General features: G+C 42.5%; 2 protein-coding genes and 1 pseudogene across 3 annotated transcripts; all 3 read right to left on the bottom strand.

Annotated features, from left to right (window-relative positions):
* Nucleotides 1-1421: 1421 nt before the first annotated feature.
* Nucleotides 1422-2489, bottom strand: LOC148837148 (P2Y purinoceptor 14-like). Its single transcript, XM_088914279.1, has one exon. It carries the CDS (start codon nt 2487-2489, stop codon nt 1422-1424), a length of 1068 nt encoding a protein of 355 aa, XP_088770405.1.
* A 2071-nt stretch (nt 2490-4560) lies between these two features.
* On the bottom strand, nt 4561-6697 carry LOC148837147 (P2Y purinoceptor 14-like). 2 transcript variants are annotated; one of them, XM_088914301.1, is made up of 3 exons: nt 6655-6697; nt 6361-6436; nt 4561-5954 (listed from the first exon to the last, which is right to left on the bottom strand). In XM_088914301.1, exon 3 carries the CDS (start codon nt 5950-5952, stop codon nt 4963-4965), a length of 990 nt encoding a protein of 329 aa, XP_088770427.1. In that variant the 5' UTR covers nt 5953-5954; nt 6361-6436; nt 6655-6697; the 3' UTR covers nt 4561-4962. The 2 variants fall into 2 exon arrangements, with proteins under 2 accessions (XP_088770427.1, XP_088770428.1); XM_088914302.1 differs by lacking the exon at nt 6655-6697 and having other exon boundaries at nt 4561-5957; nt 6361-6611.
* A 3592-nt stretch (nt 6698-10289) lies between these two features.
* Nucleotides 10290-11277, bottom strand: LOC148837146 (P2Y purinoceptor 14-like; annotated as a pseudogene).
* Nucleotides 11278-18193: the final 6916 nt, after the last annotated feature.

Here is an 18193-nt window from a genome sequence, read left to right as displayed (position 1 = left end):
CTTCCTAGTTAAAAGCATTGGTTTAAGCCCAGCTGACACAGTGCAGGCCGACGCCAGCTCAATTCACTCAATAACCTTGCGGACCGCAGTGATAAACAGCTGTCCAATGCATCTGTGCGTGAGGACTGAGAGGACACAGTCATGCTGCAGAAAATCACTCCCTCGCCAGAGCTATGGGACTCAGGGATTAGCTGCGTTTGAGGATGTTTAATGAGAATTTAGGTACAGTGAGTCGTCCTAACCTGCTTAAGGTTAAGGGCCAGCCCCCTTTTTGTTCAGAAAGCTCCTGACATTTGCTCGCCAACGCCTGCAGCGTTGAAATGAGGCAGCAGATCTTTCTCTCGCAGTGTTTGTATGGTGTGGCTTTGGAGCTCTGGAACCAAAACTCCAACAAAAAACTATGACAAAATGGAGACAGGAAATGCCAGGTCGAGGGACTTCATTTAAAATGCAGAGGATCATGACTGGAGCCACAATGTTGAACGTTATTGATGTTTAATTTACCGCCGTGTGTTTAAACAACCACATGATGGTATTAACTTTTAAGAATATGACCTTTTTGCTTTTTTATAAATAAACTTTCTCATTCATTCTGTGTTAGTCATGTGTTTCTTGAAATACACCCGACTGGCGAAAGTCAAGGAAAGTTTCAGGAAATAGATCTTCAGTGTTCGAGCTCATGTCTGCTCCGGTAAACTGGCAGATATTTCATATGCATAAAGAATTAAGATGCTGGGAGGTTCTGATGTAAAAGGGATACATAAACCCTGAAGAATGAAAGAAAAGGAGCAGAGCAAAAGCTCAAATCAGAATCTTGCTTTTTTATTAGGAAAAATACAATTAAAAATTATGGTGTAAATACAGCACATGGCTTGAATACTTTGTAAAAATCCCTATAGATCAAGACACTATAGATCTATTGTAATTAAAATCTACTGAAACTGGTGCCAAAGTAGCCACAAATTAACGTCACGTATACTTAGATTTTTACTACGACACTATTGGCACAATTCCCATTGGAAATGATGATGAGAATGCATTATGGGAAAAAATGCCTCCACGCAGACCAAAAAAGTCTTGGCACTGAAGACGCCCCAATAGAGCTGATTAATTAATTTTTTAACATAAGAAAAGAATAATACGAACAGCCTGAGGCCATTTGTCACTTATGGCTTGTTGGGCTGCTTATTATTTTGCGTATCTCATCCAGCCATATCTTAAAGGATCCAAGGGAAGTGTCTTCCACAGCACGGCCTGTAAGCTTGTTCCACGCACCCACTGCCCTTTGTGCAAGCACGCGCCGCTTGTTTTCAGGCCTGCATGTGCACATGCTGTACATCGCTGGACACGACTCGGGCTTTTCTCAGATCGCCATGCATGCGCCCGTGTCCCCGTGAGAATGGGGTGGGGTGGATGAATCTTTAGGACTCTCTGACTCCCATCGAAGGGCTGCTTGGTCTAGTTGTGAAATCATACACAGAATCGTTCACCTCTGATCTGACTTTCGGGTGGTCAGCTGACAGCTTTTCATTTCTTCTGTGGAATTTTAACAAACCTATCTTGGCCCTGAAGGCTTTGCAAAAGATGAAGTAAATGAAGGGGTCCAGGCAGGCATTCAGAGAGGAGAGAACGATTGTGAACTCCTTCAAGTAATAGATAACCATTTTTGCATCACAGTCGTCAATCACCTTGTTTTTCATGAGGAGGTAAAGAACCCGCAGCAGATGGTACGGAACAAAGCAGATGCAGAAAACGATGATCAGCACGCTTATGTTTTTTTTCGACTTCTGCAATTTTTTGTCAGCAGCGTACTTGGCAGCCTTCAGCCTTTTCGCGGTCTGGAAGTAAAAGAAGGACAGAGACACCAGCACGAAAATGAATAAGACGATGGAGAGGAAGTGGATGAAGACGTAGAATTGCTTCCCGGCTGGAGACAGGACCATGTCACACATCTTACTTTGGCCAGCGGTAGAGTTAAGCGAAGACCAAAATGTTTCCAGGGAGAGAACTGCAAATGTTGAGGCTATAATGAGGAGGAGCCCCCAGGTTCCTAGTGAGATGTATTTCGCAGCGCGAACTGTCTGAAACACGTGATTTTCCAGCGGTCTCACGATTTTGAGATATCTGTTCACCCCGATGTGTTCCATAAACAGGATGCTGGCGTAGGTGTTCAGGTAAAACGCGGAAGCTACCAAGGTGCAGTAGGTCTTCCTGACCCCCTCAGAGTCCATGGAAAAATCTACGATCTTCACAGGCAAAGATAACACCAGCAGGAAGTCTGCAATGGCAAGGTTCTTCAAATAGACTGTGACGCAGCAGTTGTTGTGCGTGTGACAGAAGTACACCCACAGGGTAAGGCTATTCAGAACAATTCCTGCAGCAAACACCAGGGAGTAGGCGATGGTGAGGGCAGTGTGGACATGACCCTTCTCATAATCACATAGGCCATCCTTTGTCGACTCATTTACCAGAATATCCATGACTGGCATTCCTATAAATAAATAAAACCACACACAGTAAATCATCAGCATGCATGCCTTCTCTTCATTGCATTGCAGGCAGGTAGCATCGGAGGATGATATCAAAATTTAGATGTGCTGCAAAAATATATTCCAGCTTTTTGACAAACCTCACCACACAGTTTGAACATTGGATGGATTTTGTTCCCCCTGAATTTAAGATCCCCTTACAAACCCAAGTTCTCCATACATGGTAGTGACCTGCCTATTGGCACGTCATGCGCGTGTTCCGCCATGTGCTTTAATTAATTGAGGGACTTTTGGCTCTGCATGAAAGTTGAAAGTTAATGTGCAGCAGACCTTTCAAGATCAGAGTTTCCAGGAGACTTTAGGTGCCGCACCTTTCTCTGTGAAACGTCACAGAGCGGTGAGTGTAGTCATAGATGGGAAACAGCTGGCAGTTCTCCATTTACCTCTCCTGCCCACGATTACAATGATCGTTCTGCCTGCCTCCATATCCTTTCACTGGGATCTGAAGACTTCTACTCCAGAAAGTCATCACCAAAATAAGCCTTAAACGTGGCTCGCACCTTCCCACGTTCTCTATAATTGATTTAAATTCAGTTTTTCCATTCCTTTTACAGATTTCTGCCTTCCACACTTTGCCTAGAATTCACCTCCCAGATATCCATCTCTTTGTCATTGACATTGTCTTGTGTCCTCCATATCCTTACATTCCTGCTCCTTCTCACCTCGAAAGAAAGCTCCACATCTGAAATTTTGCACTTTTCTTCTTACTTTTTTACTTAACAGTACAGAGGCTTCCCTAGCTCATTTGCAGAAGCCACTCTTATCTGTGGAAGCGCGGATATGCTGCTTTTTGCCAGCACCGAAACCGAGGCACCTCAGCCAAATGCCTCTTCTCCCACCTTTGTTTTTTTGTCTGCAGCACATGTTGGAATTTGTTCTTTGATGTTTTTTTTACAGAAATGGAAATTGCAGCAAAAAAAAAGCAAATTTTGTAGTATAGTACAATTGAACAAGAAAAGGTTAATCAGTGAAAAACAGAAAAATAGAAAGAAGAAACAACGTTTCAGCTGTTGAGCCTTCTTCGGGTGTCATCAAAGGTGTCAGTCCATTCTTTCTGTTTATTTATGTTATGTCGAAGGGAATTAACCTTTGCTTGCTTCCTTGCAGCCAACACAAGCTGATGTAGCTTCCCACTCAAATCTAGTACAATTGGTCTTTTGGGGTATAATATTAACCTGTACAGATTTGCACATTATTGTGCTGTGTCCATGCTATGCACACGGTTAATGTGTTATTAAACTGCCCTGGTTTGCGCATATGCTATGCAGCATCATTCAGCAAAAGCGCGTATTGTATCAAACAGAGAGGACCTTCACGCTAACAATCGGTAATGGACAAAGAAGGGTTTACTCACCTAGTAGACCGGCACTTTGAGTAAGTCCTAGTTTCTACAGCTGAGCTTTATGATGGCTGTAGTTAACCTGAAACCTGTGATTAAGCTGTTGGCTCTGAGAGAGAACTTTTTTTACTGAGGGGGATCGAAGGAAGTACACGACTTGAGGTGAAACAGAACATAACCACAACATAACAGACCATTATGCTGTGCTGAATCTGAGAGCTGTGATGCGCAGAGGCTGTTGTCTGCTAACCTCCACACTGGTTGAGCTGTGGTGCATCTCATGCACCCTTCCGCTAGGGGCTGCAAAACGTACACTGAGCTAAAACTGATTCTTTTCCACCTGCGCTCCTCAACAAAAGGAATTATGTGACTATAGCCCCGCCTAGCGGGCACATATCGAAACTGCACTGACTGTTGCTAAGCAGTAAAGACATCCTTTAGGTTGCCTTGCATTAGGGAAAAAAACGTGCTTGGCTGTTTGTTTACATTGCATGATGTTTAACTTGATTTTCAGTTAAACCTGCTAAAAGCTTTTTTTTTCTGAGCAGTAAATATTAGTAACAAGGAGGCTAGCTTTCTTCCAATTGGTAAAACTTGAACCGAACATACCAGAACACTGCGATTCATGTAATCACAGAATTTATTAAATAGATTTTATTTATTTTTCCCACCTCACCCATTCACAGTTCTAAATCATTAAATCAATACTTTCAAACAGGACATATACAACATATTTTCAAGACACTAAATCAATCCTCTGCCTTGTCTGCATACATATGTACAGTACTTGTCAATAACAGCTGAAGAGACGTTACTACTATTGATTAAATATTAAGTTAAGTACTTAACAGCATCAAACCTAAGACTTCTCAAATCCTATCCCATCATATTATTAAGCTATGAATAAATCATAACTTTGACACGGAACATGAGATCTTTACTTGCAAGTACCATTGGGTCAAGCCCATACTCAGATTTACTAATGGACAGTGAGAGTGGACAGAGAGAGTGGTATCAAGACTTTGTCTTTCTGCAAGTCTGTGCCTTTCCTTTCTGAAAAACATTTACAGCACTTCACACTGTAGTGGCACTGTAAGAGACGGATTTTCTTCTCATTTCGGTGCTTTTCTCTGAGAATCTTTCTAGAAGTAGCTCTCTGAACAGTTTACACATGAGGAAATAAATCACAGGGTCAAGACAGACATTCAAAGCTGACAGCATCAGGGTGCTTTCCTTTAGGTGAAACAGCACAAACTTGCTCTGTGCACTGAATGAGCCTGCGGTCTGACTTAAGGTGTAAGAAATTCTACAAGCATGGTATGGGACAAAACAGATAAAAAACACCACCAAAATGCTAAATATGTTCCGGTTTGACTTTTTCCTGGTCTCAGTCCTGTCTCTCCTGCACTTTTGGTAGGAGTCATAGATCTTCTTGGTTATTGAGGCGTAGCAAAATCCCATCAGCAGAAACACAGCCCAGAAGATACTGACGGAGAAGTAGTTGGTCACCTTGTGCCACTGCACTCCCAGCTCTGTTTTGAGTCTGACGCAGTGCCAAGATGTTTCTTCTGTAGCTTCTTTGCTGGTCAGTATTGAATTTGGTAGATTAAAAAAGATGAGAAGACACCAGGTCGCTGCACAGATCACTCTAGCATAGGTGACATTCTGCATAACAGAGGCACCAGAAGACCTGACGATTTTCAGGTATCGTTCCAAACTGATCAGCCCCAGGAAGGTGATCCCAACATACATGTTCATGTAGAAAACGACAGCCGTGTAACGGCACACAATCACCCTCATCCGCCAGCCCCCCGAGCCAAAATCGTTCACAATCTTGAACGGAAACGTCAGGGTCATCAAAAGGTCGGCGACCACAATGTTCTTGAGGTAAATGATAAAGCTGGTGTTGCTGGGAATTCTGAAGAAGATCAAGGCAGCCAAACAGTTCAGAATGAGTCCCCCAGCGAAGATCAGGCAGTAGAAGACAGGCAGCACTGTCTTTATAAAAGCACTGCTGAAGTCCGTGACATTGCTGTTTAAGTTAGTGAGGTTGTTTGAATCCATGCCTGCTTTAAAAACAACAGAGACACGTAACACGTTACTGTGGTTTCACATTCTTTTCTTTTTAATCTGTACTGATTCAAATAAACATCTTGTGGTTTTACAGGGTCTGATTAGGATTAATCTCGGACTGCCTAATGTTATTTCTGACAAACGAGTCTGCGTACAAAGAATGTAGGTTTGTGATCTAAATATATAAAACATTTAAATGTTATGATAACTAGTCAGTGTCACATTCTTTTGTGGTTGTTAGGAATGTTTTAAAATCAAACTCTTCCTTTTTTTGTTTTAGCCCTGCTTTTCTTACTGCCTTCGGAGGCAAATAATTTTATATTATGATACAATAAATTTCAGACATTTTCAATATTTCCATGTCACGCATCGAGTTAATCTTGAAATACAATAACTCACCACAATCTTCTTAGATGTTCGCCTCGTGAATCAGAGCTGTTCATGTCTTTCCCACTGCGAAATTGTTGATCGGGTGCTACAGTTTAAAAAAAGCAGAATGTGATTGATAAGTGTTTCAGTCAAGTTTGAAATCTGTGTCTTCAGTATGAATCATGAGCACCTTCTTCAGTCTGCGAGTGTCTGTCCTTTATGTTCTAGTGCTCATAGACACTGAGATATTTCCATGCTTCGTTTCTCAGGGACGTGGGCAGACTGCAGAGATACTGTATATACAACTCAAGAGTATTCACTCACACTGCAGCTGACGCAGCACCTCCCTCTCCATGACCAACAAGCTGAATGGCTACAGGAAGAAAGAATCAAATGTTTCCCTGTTTCATTGTCTTTCTGTACTAAAAACGGGTACTCTCGGTTTCCTACTGAATGATGAATTTCTGTATGATAGGTCCTTCCTCATTCACCCAGTCACTTTGGAAAGTGAAAAAGGATTGTGTTTTAGAGAGCACTTGTTTTTCTTAGAAATGGGCAAAGTGTTGTATTCTCTTTCTACTTAGAAATCGGAAATGGTCCATCGTATTTTAAACACATCAGAGAGAGAGAGGAAATGACAGTTACTGTTTTTTTCTAATTTCACAGATTGTTAGAACATCGTGAGGCTATTTCTGAGAACCTGAACAGGATATCAATGCAGTGGTGTCGGACACAGCAGCAGTCAGTCATGTTTCTAATCCGGAAACTGGTAACACTGGTAAGTGCTAAAGACCAGTTACCAATTTTTCATTCACAGGTCTAAAAGATTAAAGTAGCCTTGAAGATTTGTACATAACCTTTTTGAGCATTTTGACACAAAGTCTTTGTAAGCTCACTGTGGACCCACTCCTCTGTGGATCATAACACTAGGGCTCCTTCATGTTTTAGTAAGATATTAATTTCTTTTTAAAAATCAATGGATTAGCACTGAAAAATAAGATATTAGAAAACATTGACGATAAAGAAAATGCCCGTATTGTTAATGCTTTGGTCAAAATACTGTTGTCTCTCATTTTGGATGGGATGAAAATCTCTCGAGCTAGAACTCTTCAGAAGGCTCTGGGAAAGACATGATTACACTGTAAATCATTGCCTTTGCAAGATGCCCCCTGCCTCCGACTGCAAGGGATTGAGTGTATGCGATCAGAAATGAAGAGTATCTTCCTGTGAGTTACTGGAGAAGTCCTAACTCTGAGCTCTCCATGAGTAAGGGGTTGTTCTGGGTCAGTTTCCTTTTTAGTTTTGAACACTTGTGGGAATTGCACAGCTCTCCCTTCAGAAACAAGGATATTCACTTTCGTTCTAAGTAGTACGTACAGTAAATAAAAAATCCAACCCACAAGCCATAACCTTTCCTTCCACCCTGTGGAGGATCACAGCAAGCTGGAGCCTAGCCCAGCAGACAGAGATGGCCTCCTGATGCAAAAACTGAAAAACGCTGGCTTGGTGACAGTACCATGACTTTCCCACATCATGTGTCATTTCTTCTTTAACAAAAGCTTTGGAGGCCATGGCAGTCAGAGTCACGGGCGCCCTCTTGCACAGGTGGCAGATGGGGATCAGGTGGGGATCTTGGCCAGTGGGCTGAGCCACACTGCAGCTGTGTAGGCTGCAGTGCTGAAGGAGCGTGGCGCATATGCATGCAGTGGTGGGCTCGTTGCAGGAGCTTCTGTGCTGGCGGCCCACTGATGCAGATCTTCGTATGAGGCACTCCTTTGCTTTACAAGGCAAGTCACTCGAGAGCAGATTCTCATTTAAAACCAGATGACCTGGAGGGAGGCCCCTTCATGCAGCAGGACACTTACTGAAGCACTTTGCATGATATTTGGCTCAAGGACACAACCGGGACTTGAACCTTCAACACTCCAGCCTGCAGTCCAAAGCCCTGACCTCTGCTCCACACAACTGCATTTCCCAGCTTTTACAGCCGTGGAGAAGTGCTGGGACAACAGTGTTATATACAAAGCAGTTTGCTAGAGTCTTCCAGTCTTCGCATTTCTTCTGTCAGAACATGCATGGGTTTGCAGCAGCTTTGTATGTGCTTTTTAAATACTCTCTGCAATGCAAGGAGATGTATTCTGTAGATTAGATTGCACTTCAGATTGAGATGCAAAAATAAGTCTCATATGGCCAAAGTGTTGCTCTGCACAGAGCTAATCACGTGTAGACACATGTATCTTGACTACTCTCACCCTGGGTGTGTATGAATTTGGGGTGATGGGGTTCCCCACCCCATCTCTCCCTCCTCAATGGCCAGCTCTGGAACAGGTTCGTATATTCAAGCATGTTGAGCCTTTTTCTTCAATGACAATGACATCCGTATTGGGATTGAAAAGAAAAAAAAGGTTAGGAGACAACCAGTGTTTCCTTTAAACATTTTATTCTCCTGTATGTATACATTATCATTTACTTGTTTTGCAAAAAGTACATAGGACGATAAAGATCAGAAAGGTTGTGTTGGCACTGCACAAGACAGCACATCTGGCTTAGTTTAAAAAGTAAGCAGTGTGTGTCTTGGCCTGATCCTTACATAAAGTGCATGTATCCCTTAATGTCCCCCTGAACATTGAGAGCTCTTTGTTCAAGGAACATCCTCTACAAAAGGTCAGAAGACTTTTACAAGAGGATGCTGGATTAAAGGAAGTTATTAACTGAGGTTCAAGTGGGATAACAATGACAAGTCAATCTCTCGCAGCTGTTATTTATCCCCAGCATGATGGAAATTAGCTCTATATATCGAACACAAACACCTCCCTTCGCATTCGTCTCAGGAACCCCTCCTCCAGCCCATCTCCACCTGGGCAGCTGCCCCCTGGTTCACTCACTCTGAATGGGGTTCGAGTCTCCTCGTCCTGTGGCCAGGAGGCTGCCCACTAACCAAGCCTAAGCTTCATCTCACAAAATATTCCAAACATTCACAAAGCATTCAGTTCTTGGATGCTGTTGCCCCCCCTAGTGAAAAAAATATTTACAACTTTCATCAAACATATTACAAAATTATTTAGAACATACAATTCATGTACAAGGAAATAGTAAAGGTAATTCATTAAGCAAATTTGCAACCAGGTATGATGTCTTGGCCTTTGTCACTTATACTTGTACTTCCCCGGTTTTGAAGAATTGGCTCACGGGCTTCTTGATAGCATCCTAGCTTTTCGATCTCTGTGCGAGCAGCCACTTGCCCTGGAGAGCACTGGAATGTCTATCAACTCAGAGATCACCTTTCAGACATTCATAGAGGTGCAAATTGGTGAGGAAAGAACTGTACTAAAAGGAGGACAATGTGTGAGATAAAAGACTAATTAATTCAAAACACTGATGCCCTGCAAGCACCAATCCTTGTCTTTTTCATGGACAAGTACTAGGAGCCCCTGTTCGAACAACATGGGTGTCTTAGATTGGCTCTGGGTGTCCGGTTATTCAAAACCACACTTTCTGCCTGGGTACTGTCAGACGGAGACTGAATTGCTTCACGAGAAGAGGGAACCTCTAACACATTTCTAGAAGTTGTGTGATGAATCAACCCACATTATCCAGTTTTCGCAGTCTGCATTACCTGGGTTTTGCTCTGAAATATTTACAACCTTCATCTTGTTAACGTGAACTCTTTTTACATCCGTGGTTCACTGGCTTAGGTTTAATTAGGTTTAACCACACTTTCCCCCCTATGCTTCTGGTTCTCAAAACGTCAAAGTTCCGCAGAAAGCCATTAGGTTGAATTATTACATCCTCTTGCTGTTTTGTAACCTAGCAGTAAATTCATTTACTTTTTTGAATATGACATCCAACTGTATGAATCTTTTCTTGGTGGTTGGGCTCAGATTCTCATCCTGAGTCTTACTAACAAACACCTAAGCGATTTTATGCTAACAATCCACAGTAGTTTCTTCCACTTCAACTCAGTTTGTCCTCATGCTAGGAACAACAGAGAGCGATCTCCCCCTCACGTCGGGGGCTTTCTTTGAGAATCTTTTGATGAGTAATTCTCTGAACAGCTTACACATCAGGAAATAAATGATGGGGTCTAGACAGACATTCAGAGACATCAGGAAGTGTTCACTTTCCTTGAGGTGAAGCAGCACAAACCGGCTCTGTCTGCTGAATGAATGGTTTGTCTGACTTAAGGTATAGGGAATTCTACAAACATGATAGGGAAAAAAACAGATAAAAAAGACTAAAAATGTTCTGGTTGGACTTTTTCCTGGTCTCAGTCCTGTCTCTCCTGCACTTTTGGTAGGAGTCATAGATCTTCTTGGTTATTGAGGCATAGCAAAATCCCATCAGCAGAAACACAGCCCAGAAGATACTCACACAGAAATAACTTGAAAACTTGTGCCACTGCACCCCCAGCTCTGTTTTGAGTTTCATGCAGTGCCGAGATGTCTCTTCAGTTGCCTCATTGCTGGTCAGTATTGAGTTTGGAAAGAGAAGGAAGAACAGTGACCAGGTTGCTGCACAAATCACTCTAGCATAGGTGACATTCTGCATAACAGAGGCACCAGAAGACCTGACGATTTTCAGGTATCGTTCCAAACTGATCAGCCCCAGGAAGGTGATCCCAACCTTCATGTTCATGTTCATGTAGAAAACGACAGCCGTGTAACGGCACACAATCACCCTTATCCGTCAGCCCCCAGAGGCAAAATCGTTCACAATCTTGAACGGAAACGTCAGGGTCACCAAAAGGTCGGCGACCACAATGTTCTTGAGGTAAATGATAAAGCTGGTGTTGCTGGGAATTCTGAAGAAGATCAAGGCAGCCAAACGGTTCAGAATGAGTCCCCCAGCGAAGATCAGGCAGTAGAAGACAGGCAGCGCTGTCTTTATAAAAGCACTGCTGAAGTCCGTGACATTGCTGTTTAAGTTAGTGAGGTTGTTTGAATCCATGTCAGCCTTTAAGAAAATGAGAGACACATCATGTTACTGTAGTTGCAAATGACAGAGACTGAGGTGTGAAACAATGCAAATATTACTTCGAGAGAGAAAGTTTGTAAGGAAACTACAGTAAACTTTTTTCAGCATGGCACTTTTTGCTCATTTGAAATAGACCAAGAACTAATTGTCAGAGAGAGAGGGGGGTGTTTGTTTCTCAGTACACTGGAACATTGTGTTTTTATCGGGGTTACTGTGTTCTAAGAATTGGAACATGACCTTAAAGTACAGAATATATCAACTGTCAATCATTCCTCCTCAGAAGTGCTGAAGGACAAATCTTCAGGGCCGGATAATATTCTATCAATTGCACTTAAGGAAAGGATTAATACTGTTCTGAGACTGTTATGAAAAGCCAGAGGGAAGAGTAATCATGGATTAAGAATGTTTAAAAATATGAAACTTGATGGCCATTAACTTAGTCGAACTTCTTACCTCAAAGGGTGTCCATGAACACTTATCCTTAGGCATCTGTTTTTCATTGTTTTGGAAAACTAGAGTTGAGGCTCCTATCTATAATCTTTTAGTCCATGACGGAGAGTTGGAGTTTACACTATCCCAGAACTGGAACGCCAGTCCTGTCTTTCTCTAGCTGGTCTCTGATCTGCACATCCTTCCCGGCATCTTGAGTTTATAGCATGATTGCCTCTTAAACAAATGTGCAGCCCTGTCACTGTTTACATAAATAAAAGCCAGTGTTAGGAAGGACACCAAAGGAGCAATTATATCATTCTTCTTTTTGAACAGTTTATTTATATAAGGATTATCATAGTTTATACTGCATTAGCCCAGACATACTATCCTTTAATATGGTCAAATGCATGCGGCAGTCAAGTTTCTACCCATTCAGATTTTAAGTCTGGTACTCGGTGGAGTCGTCCACACAGGAGTCAGCTTCTGCCATGTCAGTGAAGCACCTTCACTCGGAGATGCCTCTGGGAATCTCAGTCTTTGCCATCAGACCCTACCCTAGGCCGCTGGTCCTCTGAACCCTTCTTCGCCTCAATCCAAAATGACCTGATCAACCAACATCTTGTGCAACAACAGCTTTACCATGAGGCTTTACCATTGGGGTCGCAGGGAGACCATCAAACCCCTTCATCTGTGCGGCCAGGCTGCTATTGTCGGGTGAGTTGGGCCACGGAAAACACCCGCTACATCATCCTTCCAGTGAACGATCAACTTTGTAGCCACGTTTCATGAATTAGCATTTGACCGAACCGCTGAATTCAACGAAAGTTGCGAACTAAAACAGAAACCCGGTGCTGTGTGCTGTCTTTGAGGTTTTCACACCCGAGACTGCCAAGCCCAAGGTGAGATACGAACAATGTCGCAACTTCTCTTTAAGAAGTTAAGAAGCTGCGTGCCTACCACTTGATTTTTTCACATGCTTTTTTTATTTTCAGCGTTTGAGATTGTACACCCAGATAATAAAGCATAAAATGCACAGCACACTCCACAGTACCTCACGTTTTCAATGAACTGTCAGTGTTACAGCAAGTAGTCAATCCCGCGGATTGAGTTAATAGTTTTTTTGAAGCTGCACCATGTTCACTGGCGCGGAACGGCCTCATTCAGGTATGTGCTGCACTTCATGGGCAGATACAATTTTTTTCTTCCCCCAATACGAAAATCATTGTGGTGTCCTTCCCAAAGAAAAGCGTTTCTAAACATTGGTGGCATTCTGATTTTCAGTCATGAAATTCCAAAACAAAAAATCACTTGTGAGCACGCTTAAACTGTCGAGACGCTTTAGGTGTCGCTGCCAAAACAGTGCTGCTTGCTTCAAGTTCTGTAACATGTTTTACAGTTGGTGTTGATATGTTGCTCCTCAGAGGAAAAAACCCAAAATTGTCAGCGTCAGCTGATTTCCTGTCACTTTATGTTGTGGACAGGATGGAGACGAGCAGTTACGGGATAGTTGCCTGCTCGTCACTCCGGCACCCACATGATGTTTTAGGAAGTATGGTTGTGTCAAGCAGTTGGTTTCGCGGAACGAAGAGGCGCTGAGGGCTTTCCTAAATTGCTGCGTGTGGTTGCTATGCGGGCAGGGCCAGCGATTTCTGATTGCAGTTAAGGAAAACATGTATTCAATTAACACAAGGCGACAAGTTTTGAGAGGATTTTTTCCCTCCTCTTTGATTAAATAAGCCTGTAACAAATACTGTCCGAGATCTTTGCACGATTCAATCATCGTCTATTTTTTTAGATTTTAGAATAGAATAAAACTGAAACGCCTCTCATTGAAATGTAATGACACAAACATGAAAATGAAGGTTTGGTATTTTGCAGACGCAAGTTCCGATGACTCGCTGCACAGCGCTCCTGTTTGCAGAGGTTTATCTCTGTGAATAATTCGGAGTCCTTGGTTTTCGAAACACGTATTATATTTCAGTGTATTATTGGGAGGAAAAAAAGCCGCAACAAAATAGTTAACTACAACACCTCTGTAACAGCACGATAAAGAACGAGCTGTTGTTTCTTTGTCTGCACGGCTTATCAGCTCCTGCGGGCGTCTGACATTGATTTTTAGCTGGCGATTTCAAATTTTGTGGTGGATCCAGTTGTAACAGGACCAAACTACTACAACCGCATTTCCCAGCATGTTATACAGTACAATATTTGGTGTAGTGGTAGCCAAGGGCTGTTTTTCACAAGATAGTCTCTCAATTCTGAATGCATTCAAGTACATGACTTTGCTTTTACTGCTGACCAGGGCTTCCTGCTGCAACAGCCATAACGTCTGAACACAATCCCGATCTCTCTGTGTTAAAAACTGTGAAGAGTCACAGTTTCATTGTGGCTGAAGAAGTATGTAATTATAAACACATAACAACAACAACAACAGTGTATACACCAAAAACCATCAAATGGTGTATTTTCATTATGTTGTGGGGTGTGTCTCATCTGTAATTCACATATACAATGCCTTTTTATGTCTGTGTTTCACCCAATTCAATACTGTGAACATAAAGCACATTCAATGGACAAGCTGACCGCAGACAGTGAACTGCAACAGCAGCTTCCTGTGTTCATGCTCTTGAAAAAATCTTCCTTATCCCTCAAAACAGAGGAGACAATCACCCCATTCTTTTCCACGCAGAAGAACTACTGTAGGCTGCTTAGGTTTCTCAGTCTTGACTTTTAACTGCAGCAGCTCTAAATAAGGAATGGGGATGAAATTCTTTTAGATGGTGTCACCAAGGATTATGACCTTAGATCTCTAGAGGCAGCAGATGGAACTGCACCCTGGGCTGCAGTTGGCCTACTGTGCACGTTTAGCACACAGGCATGACTGGAACCCATGTTGTGGGTACACTGTGTTAAAGGGCACGTACAGTAGTCACGAGTAATTGTCATCGCCACTTTAAGGCTCTGTTGCTGCTCTGCAGGCTTGTGTATCGCCTGAGACTCCATACAGTGTGCGACTGCAGTTTGACCAGTGTGTTGGGGAGTAGGCCTGGAAAGGCGTGTTCTTCTGCAGAGCTGAACCGGACAGCCGCTGCTGAGAAAAATGATAAATTACACTTCCGAGCAAAAACAGTACACTTAAAGAACTACAATATTCCTTTTTCGGGGGAGTTTAGGCACAAGCAGTGAGTTTATCTGAGAAAAAACATCCAGTAATTAAAAGGTGTGAGCAAAGGTGCATTGTCTATGAAAGCATCTATTGTTAGAAACAGCATCTTAAGACATTCAGGCTTGTCTATAAACCAGTGATATATAATGTCATGTTTAAAGACAGTCAAAGTTTTTTCATCCCTTCTTCATCATTTTCATACAGTGTTTGATTTTTTAAAGAGATCTTAAGGAATGAATTCTTACTGATATCACTAGACGTAAATATTTAAAGTATTGATGAAGTTTGATATGTGCTTTTAACAGCTGTAAAGCTTTATTTAAAGGAGCCCGAACTTGCTGAAAACACAAAGTACCTGAAGTTACAGAGCTGTAATAGCTACCAGCTCTTCAAAGGCTCTTCTGAAACCAGAAAGCAAAAGCTGTATCACTTCTCCTTTTTGTAAATATGACCATTCAAGAAAAAAAACGTTCTTCCTGTTGTTTAAGAACTTGGCAGATCTTAGAGTGCACATGACCCATTGCACTCAATCCCAAAATCTCTTCACCAACAAAATATCTGAAGCATGACTGAAAGACTGAAGCTGAGAGACTGAAACTCAAACTTATTAAAGTTCTAAAGTGTGGGAGATGTGTTTTTATCATATCTCCCATGTGCCCAGCTTAATTAATGATGGCTCTGGTATTAATGACGGGTCTCTTCAGTGGTGTTCTGTACCAGATGCTGCTGTGCTTGTCTGTGTGACTGAGATTACTGCCGTGATACATGTATACAAGATCACAACTGCTCGTTTTAATATGGCAGGGCTGTATTTATCCTGAGGTGGTGTCACAGTCTATGAGAACTTTCATCTATGGTGATAAAAAGGCAGTGGTTAATTCACACAGAGTGCCAAGTTAGGAGAGTGTGAATAATATACAGCACTAATATATTAGTAAGGTTTTGATGCATCTAAGTTTTCTTTTTTAAGAAACAGGCATTCTTCCTCAATTGAATGTATGAAAATCAATTCTTTGGAACAGCTGTTCTTCTTCCTCAGTGGAGTTTTTCTTACTTCCCCTCTCACAGCTGTTCTGTCACAGTAATAAGTGGCATGAACATCTGTGATTTAATACTCTGTGAGTGTAACAGGCCAGAGGGCGAGTAGCCTGCTGAGGATATAATACTGGCACTCATGTGGCTCTGAGGTGGCCGATACGAGGACTGATTATGAAGGAGATGGTTTCTAGAGGTTTGGAGGAAAATGTCTGTTGTATCTCTCCTTGATTTATCTCGATTTCCTCGGGTTTGCTCAGTGATGTAGGTTAAGACTGTGCAATGTTCCTTCAGAGGAAAGAGCCACACCTGTTCAGCTTGTATGATGTGAAAGCTCTGCACATTGAAACAGTACCAGTACACACTCCATCCGTACTGGGCAAACACAAGAGCAAGCACTGCAAACAAAAGGTCTGTGTGTCAGTTTACAGAAGAGAACTGCACAAAAATCAAATTCCTGGCCTTGATAGTAGGAGGGGAACCAGCTGGGATACTGTTTCCACTGGAGTAACAGCGCAGGTGTCGCTGGCCCTGCTCATGGAATCCTGCAGTGCGGAGGAGAGACCAGGAAAAACAGAAAAGAGGCTTCCTGGTGTCACCAGCAGGGTGAGCTGTAGCATAGAGCAACAACCTGGCTGCAAGAAGCAGTCCACAGGTTTTGTGACACAACATGAAACCTGTAATTGTTGTTCAGTGAATGTCCGTGTAGTGAGAGCACCCAACGTTTATTATTTACTGCTTTGAAAAGCCTTGGGCAGCAGTTTCGCTGATGTTTGCAATGGTTTCACATCTCCCCTGTTCCGTTTTTCTACCATGTGCTCTGTGGGTTTCTGCTAATTGTCCTGTTGAGTTTTTTTTTTCTTCCTGCAGGGCAATGTAACAGTTCCAGCAAAAACAGGCTTTTTAAGGTAGAATAAGAGGAAGTGCTGAGGGCTTGCTTGGCCCAGCTTGGCTTCGGACCTCCAGGCCTGTAGAAATTAAATAGCTACCTGCCTCCTCAATGCTTTTACAGACACTTTGATTCTGCCTGTTGAGAAACTGCCTTTGTACAAGTTACAGGTTGGTGGGTGAGCCAGAGTTTTTTTTAAATCAGGGACTAGTTCTCCATCTAGACTGAAGCACGAATGCTGGCCCCTGCACTACAGTGTGGGTGCAGTGGCACAATCACAAGTGTCCATAATCACCCTTTTTATTTAATTGGTGAGGAACAAGGGCAGTGGCTTTGCAGGGCAAATAGGTCAGAGCTGACCCTGGAGCGCGATCTGGGCGATGCTCAAGTGAAAATGGGCCATTCCTCTTCCTCTACGGCCACCAGCTGTCTGTGTGTTTCACCTAGGACATCTGTTAGCGACGTTTACAGCGTCATTAGAAAGGCTTACGAAAATAAAGAAATAAAGCATGTCAATGTGCCTTGCAGTCAATACGCCATGTGTTGTTTTTTTCCAGAGAGACTTTTCTACTGATGAGTGCTGGCTTCCCTGGCTGTAATGTAGATTTAAGAAAAGACTTCCTTCCTGTGCTATCTGTGCTATGTGCAGGGTGCAGATAAAGGCAGTTTGCCTTCTGAAAGTGCTGCACTGAAACCATGCACTGTGCAGCCCTGAAACCTGGCCCCCATACAAATAGGGCCATGCAGAACATGTTCATTTAGCATAAGCATTTACTCTTGCAACACAGGGAGTGTACTGACTGGTGGCATCACTGTGTGGTGTGACAACACAACCACACAGAACAGGAGGGCCATACAGGGGCTTGTGAATCTGACTTATCATCCGCTGATCTATACCAGCTGTTGCTGAAATAAAGCCTGTGCGATGATATAGGTTTATAACCACCTGGACACACACTATTCTCACCTCTAGGGTCTGGCAGGCAGAAAAAGGCAGGTTCAGAAAAAGCTTTTAGCCTCAGGAGGTACTAATAGCTAAATGCAAAATGATTTACCAACTATTATTGATTAACACTAGCTGTTCAATGTTGTATTTGTGCACTGCATGCTGAACAATGTTGTTTACTATTATACATTGAATATTGTTTTTATTTCTTGTTGTCTTCACCTATCTGTACACAGAGAGAACAATGCCAATGAGAATTCCGATGTACTTGTTACATTACGTTACACTTGTTACTTGTACTTGTTACAAATACACTTTGCTCTTGAAAAAGAACATTATTGGTATCAAGACGAATTTCTGGGGTATAAAATGTGGTGTACGCTGGTGTTGTTCAAGGATGGTCTGTTTTTACTGTAGAGCT

The sequence above is a fragment of the Atractosteus spatula genome, chromosome 4, assembly GCF_055471065.1.
Source record: "Atractosteus spatula isolate fAtrSpa1 chromosome 4, fAtrSpa1.hap1, whole genome shotgun sequence".
NCBI lineage: Eukaryota > Metazoa > Chordata > Actinopteri > Semionotiformes > Lepisosteidae > Atractosteus > Atractosteus spatula.
Note: the sequence above shows the minus strand (reverse complement) of the source record. Positions and strands in the feature narration are given on the sequence as shown.

Coding starts and splice junctions, on each gene's coding strand:
- LOC148837148 (XM_088914279.1), bottom strand. CDS start 2,489: ATGCCAGTCATGGATATTCTGGTAAATGAGTCGACAAAGGATGGCCTA.
- LOC148837147 (XM_088914301.1), bottom strand. CDS start 5,952: ATGGATTCAAACAACCTCACTAACTTAAACAGCAATGTCACGGACTTC.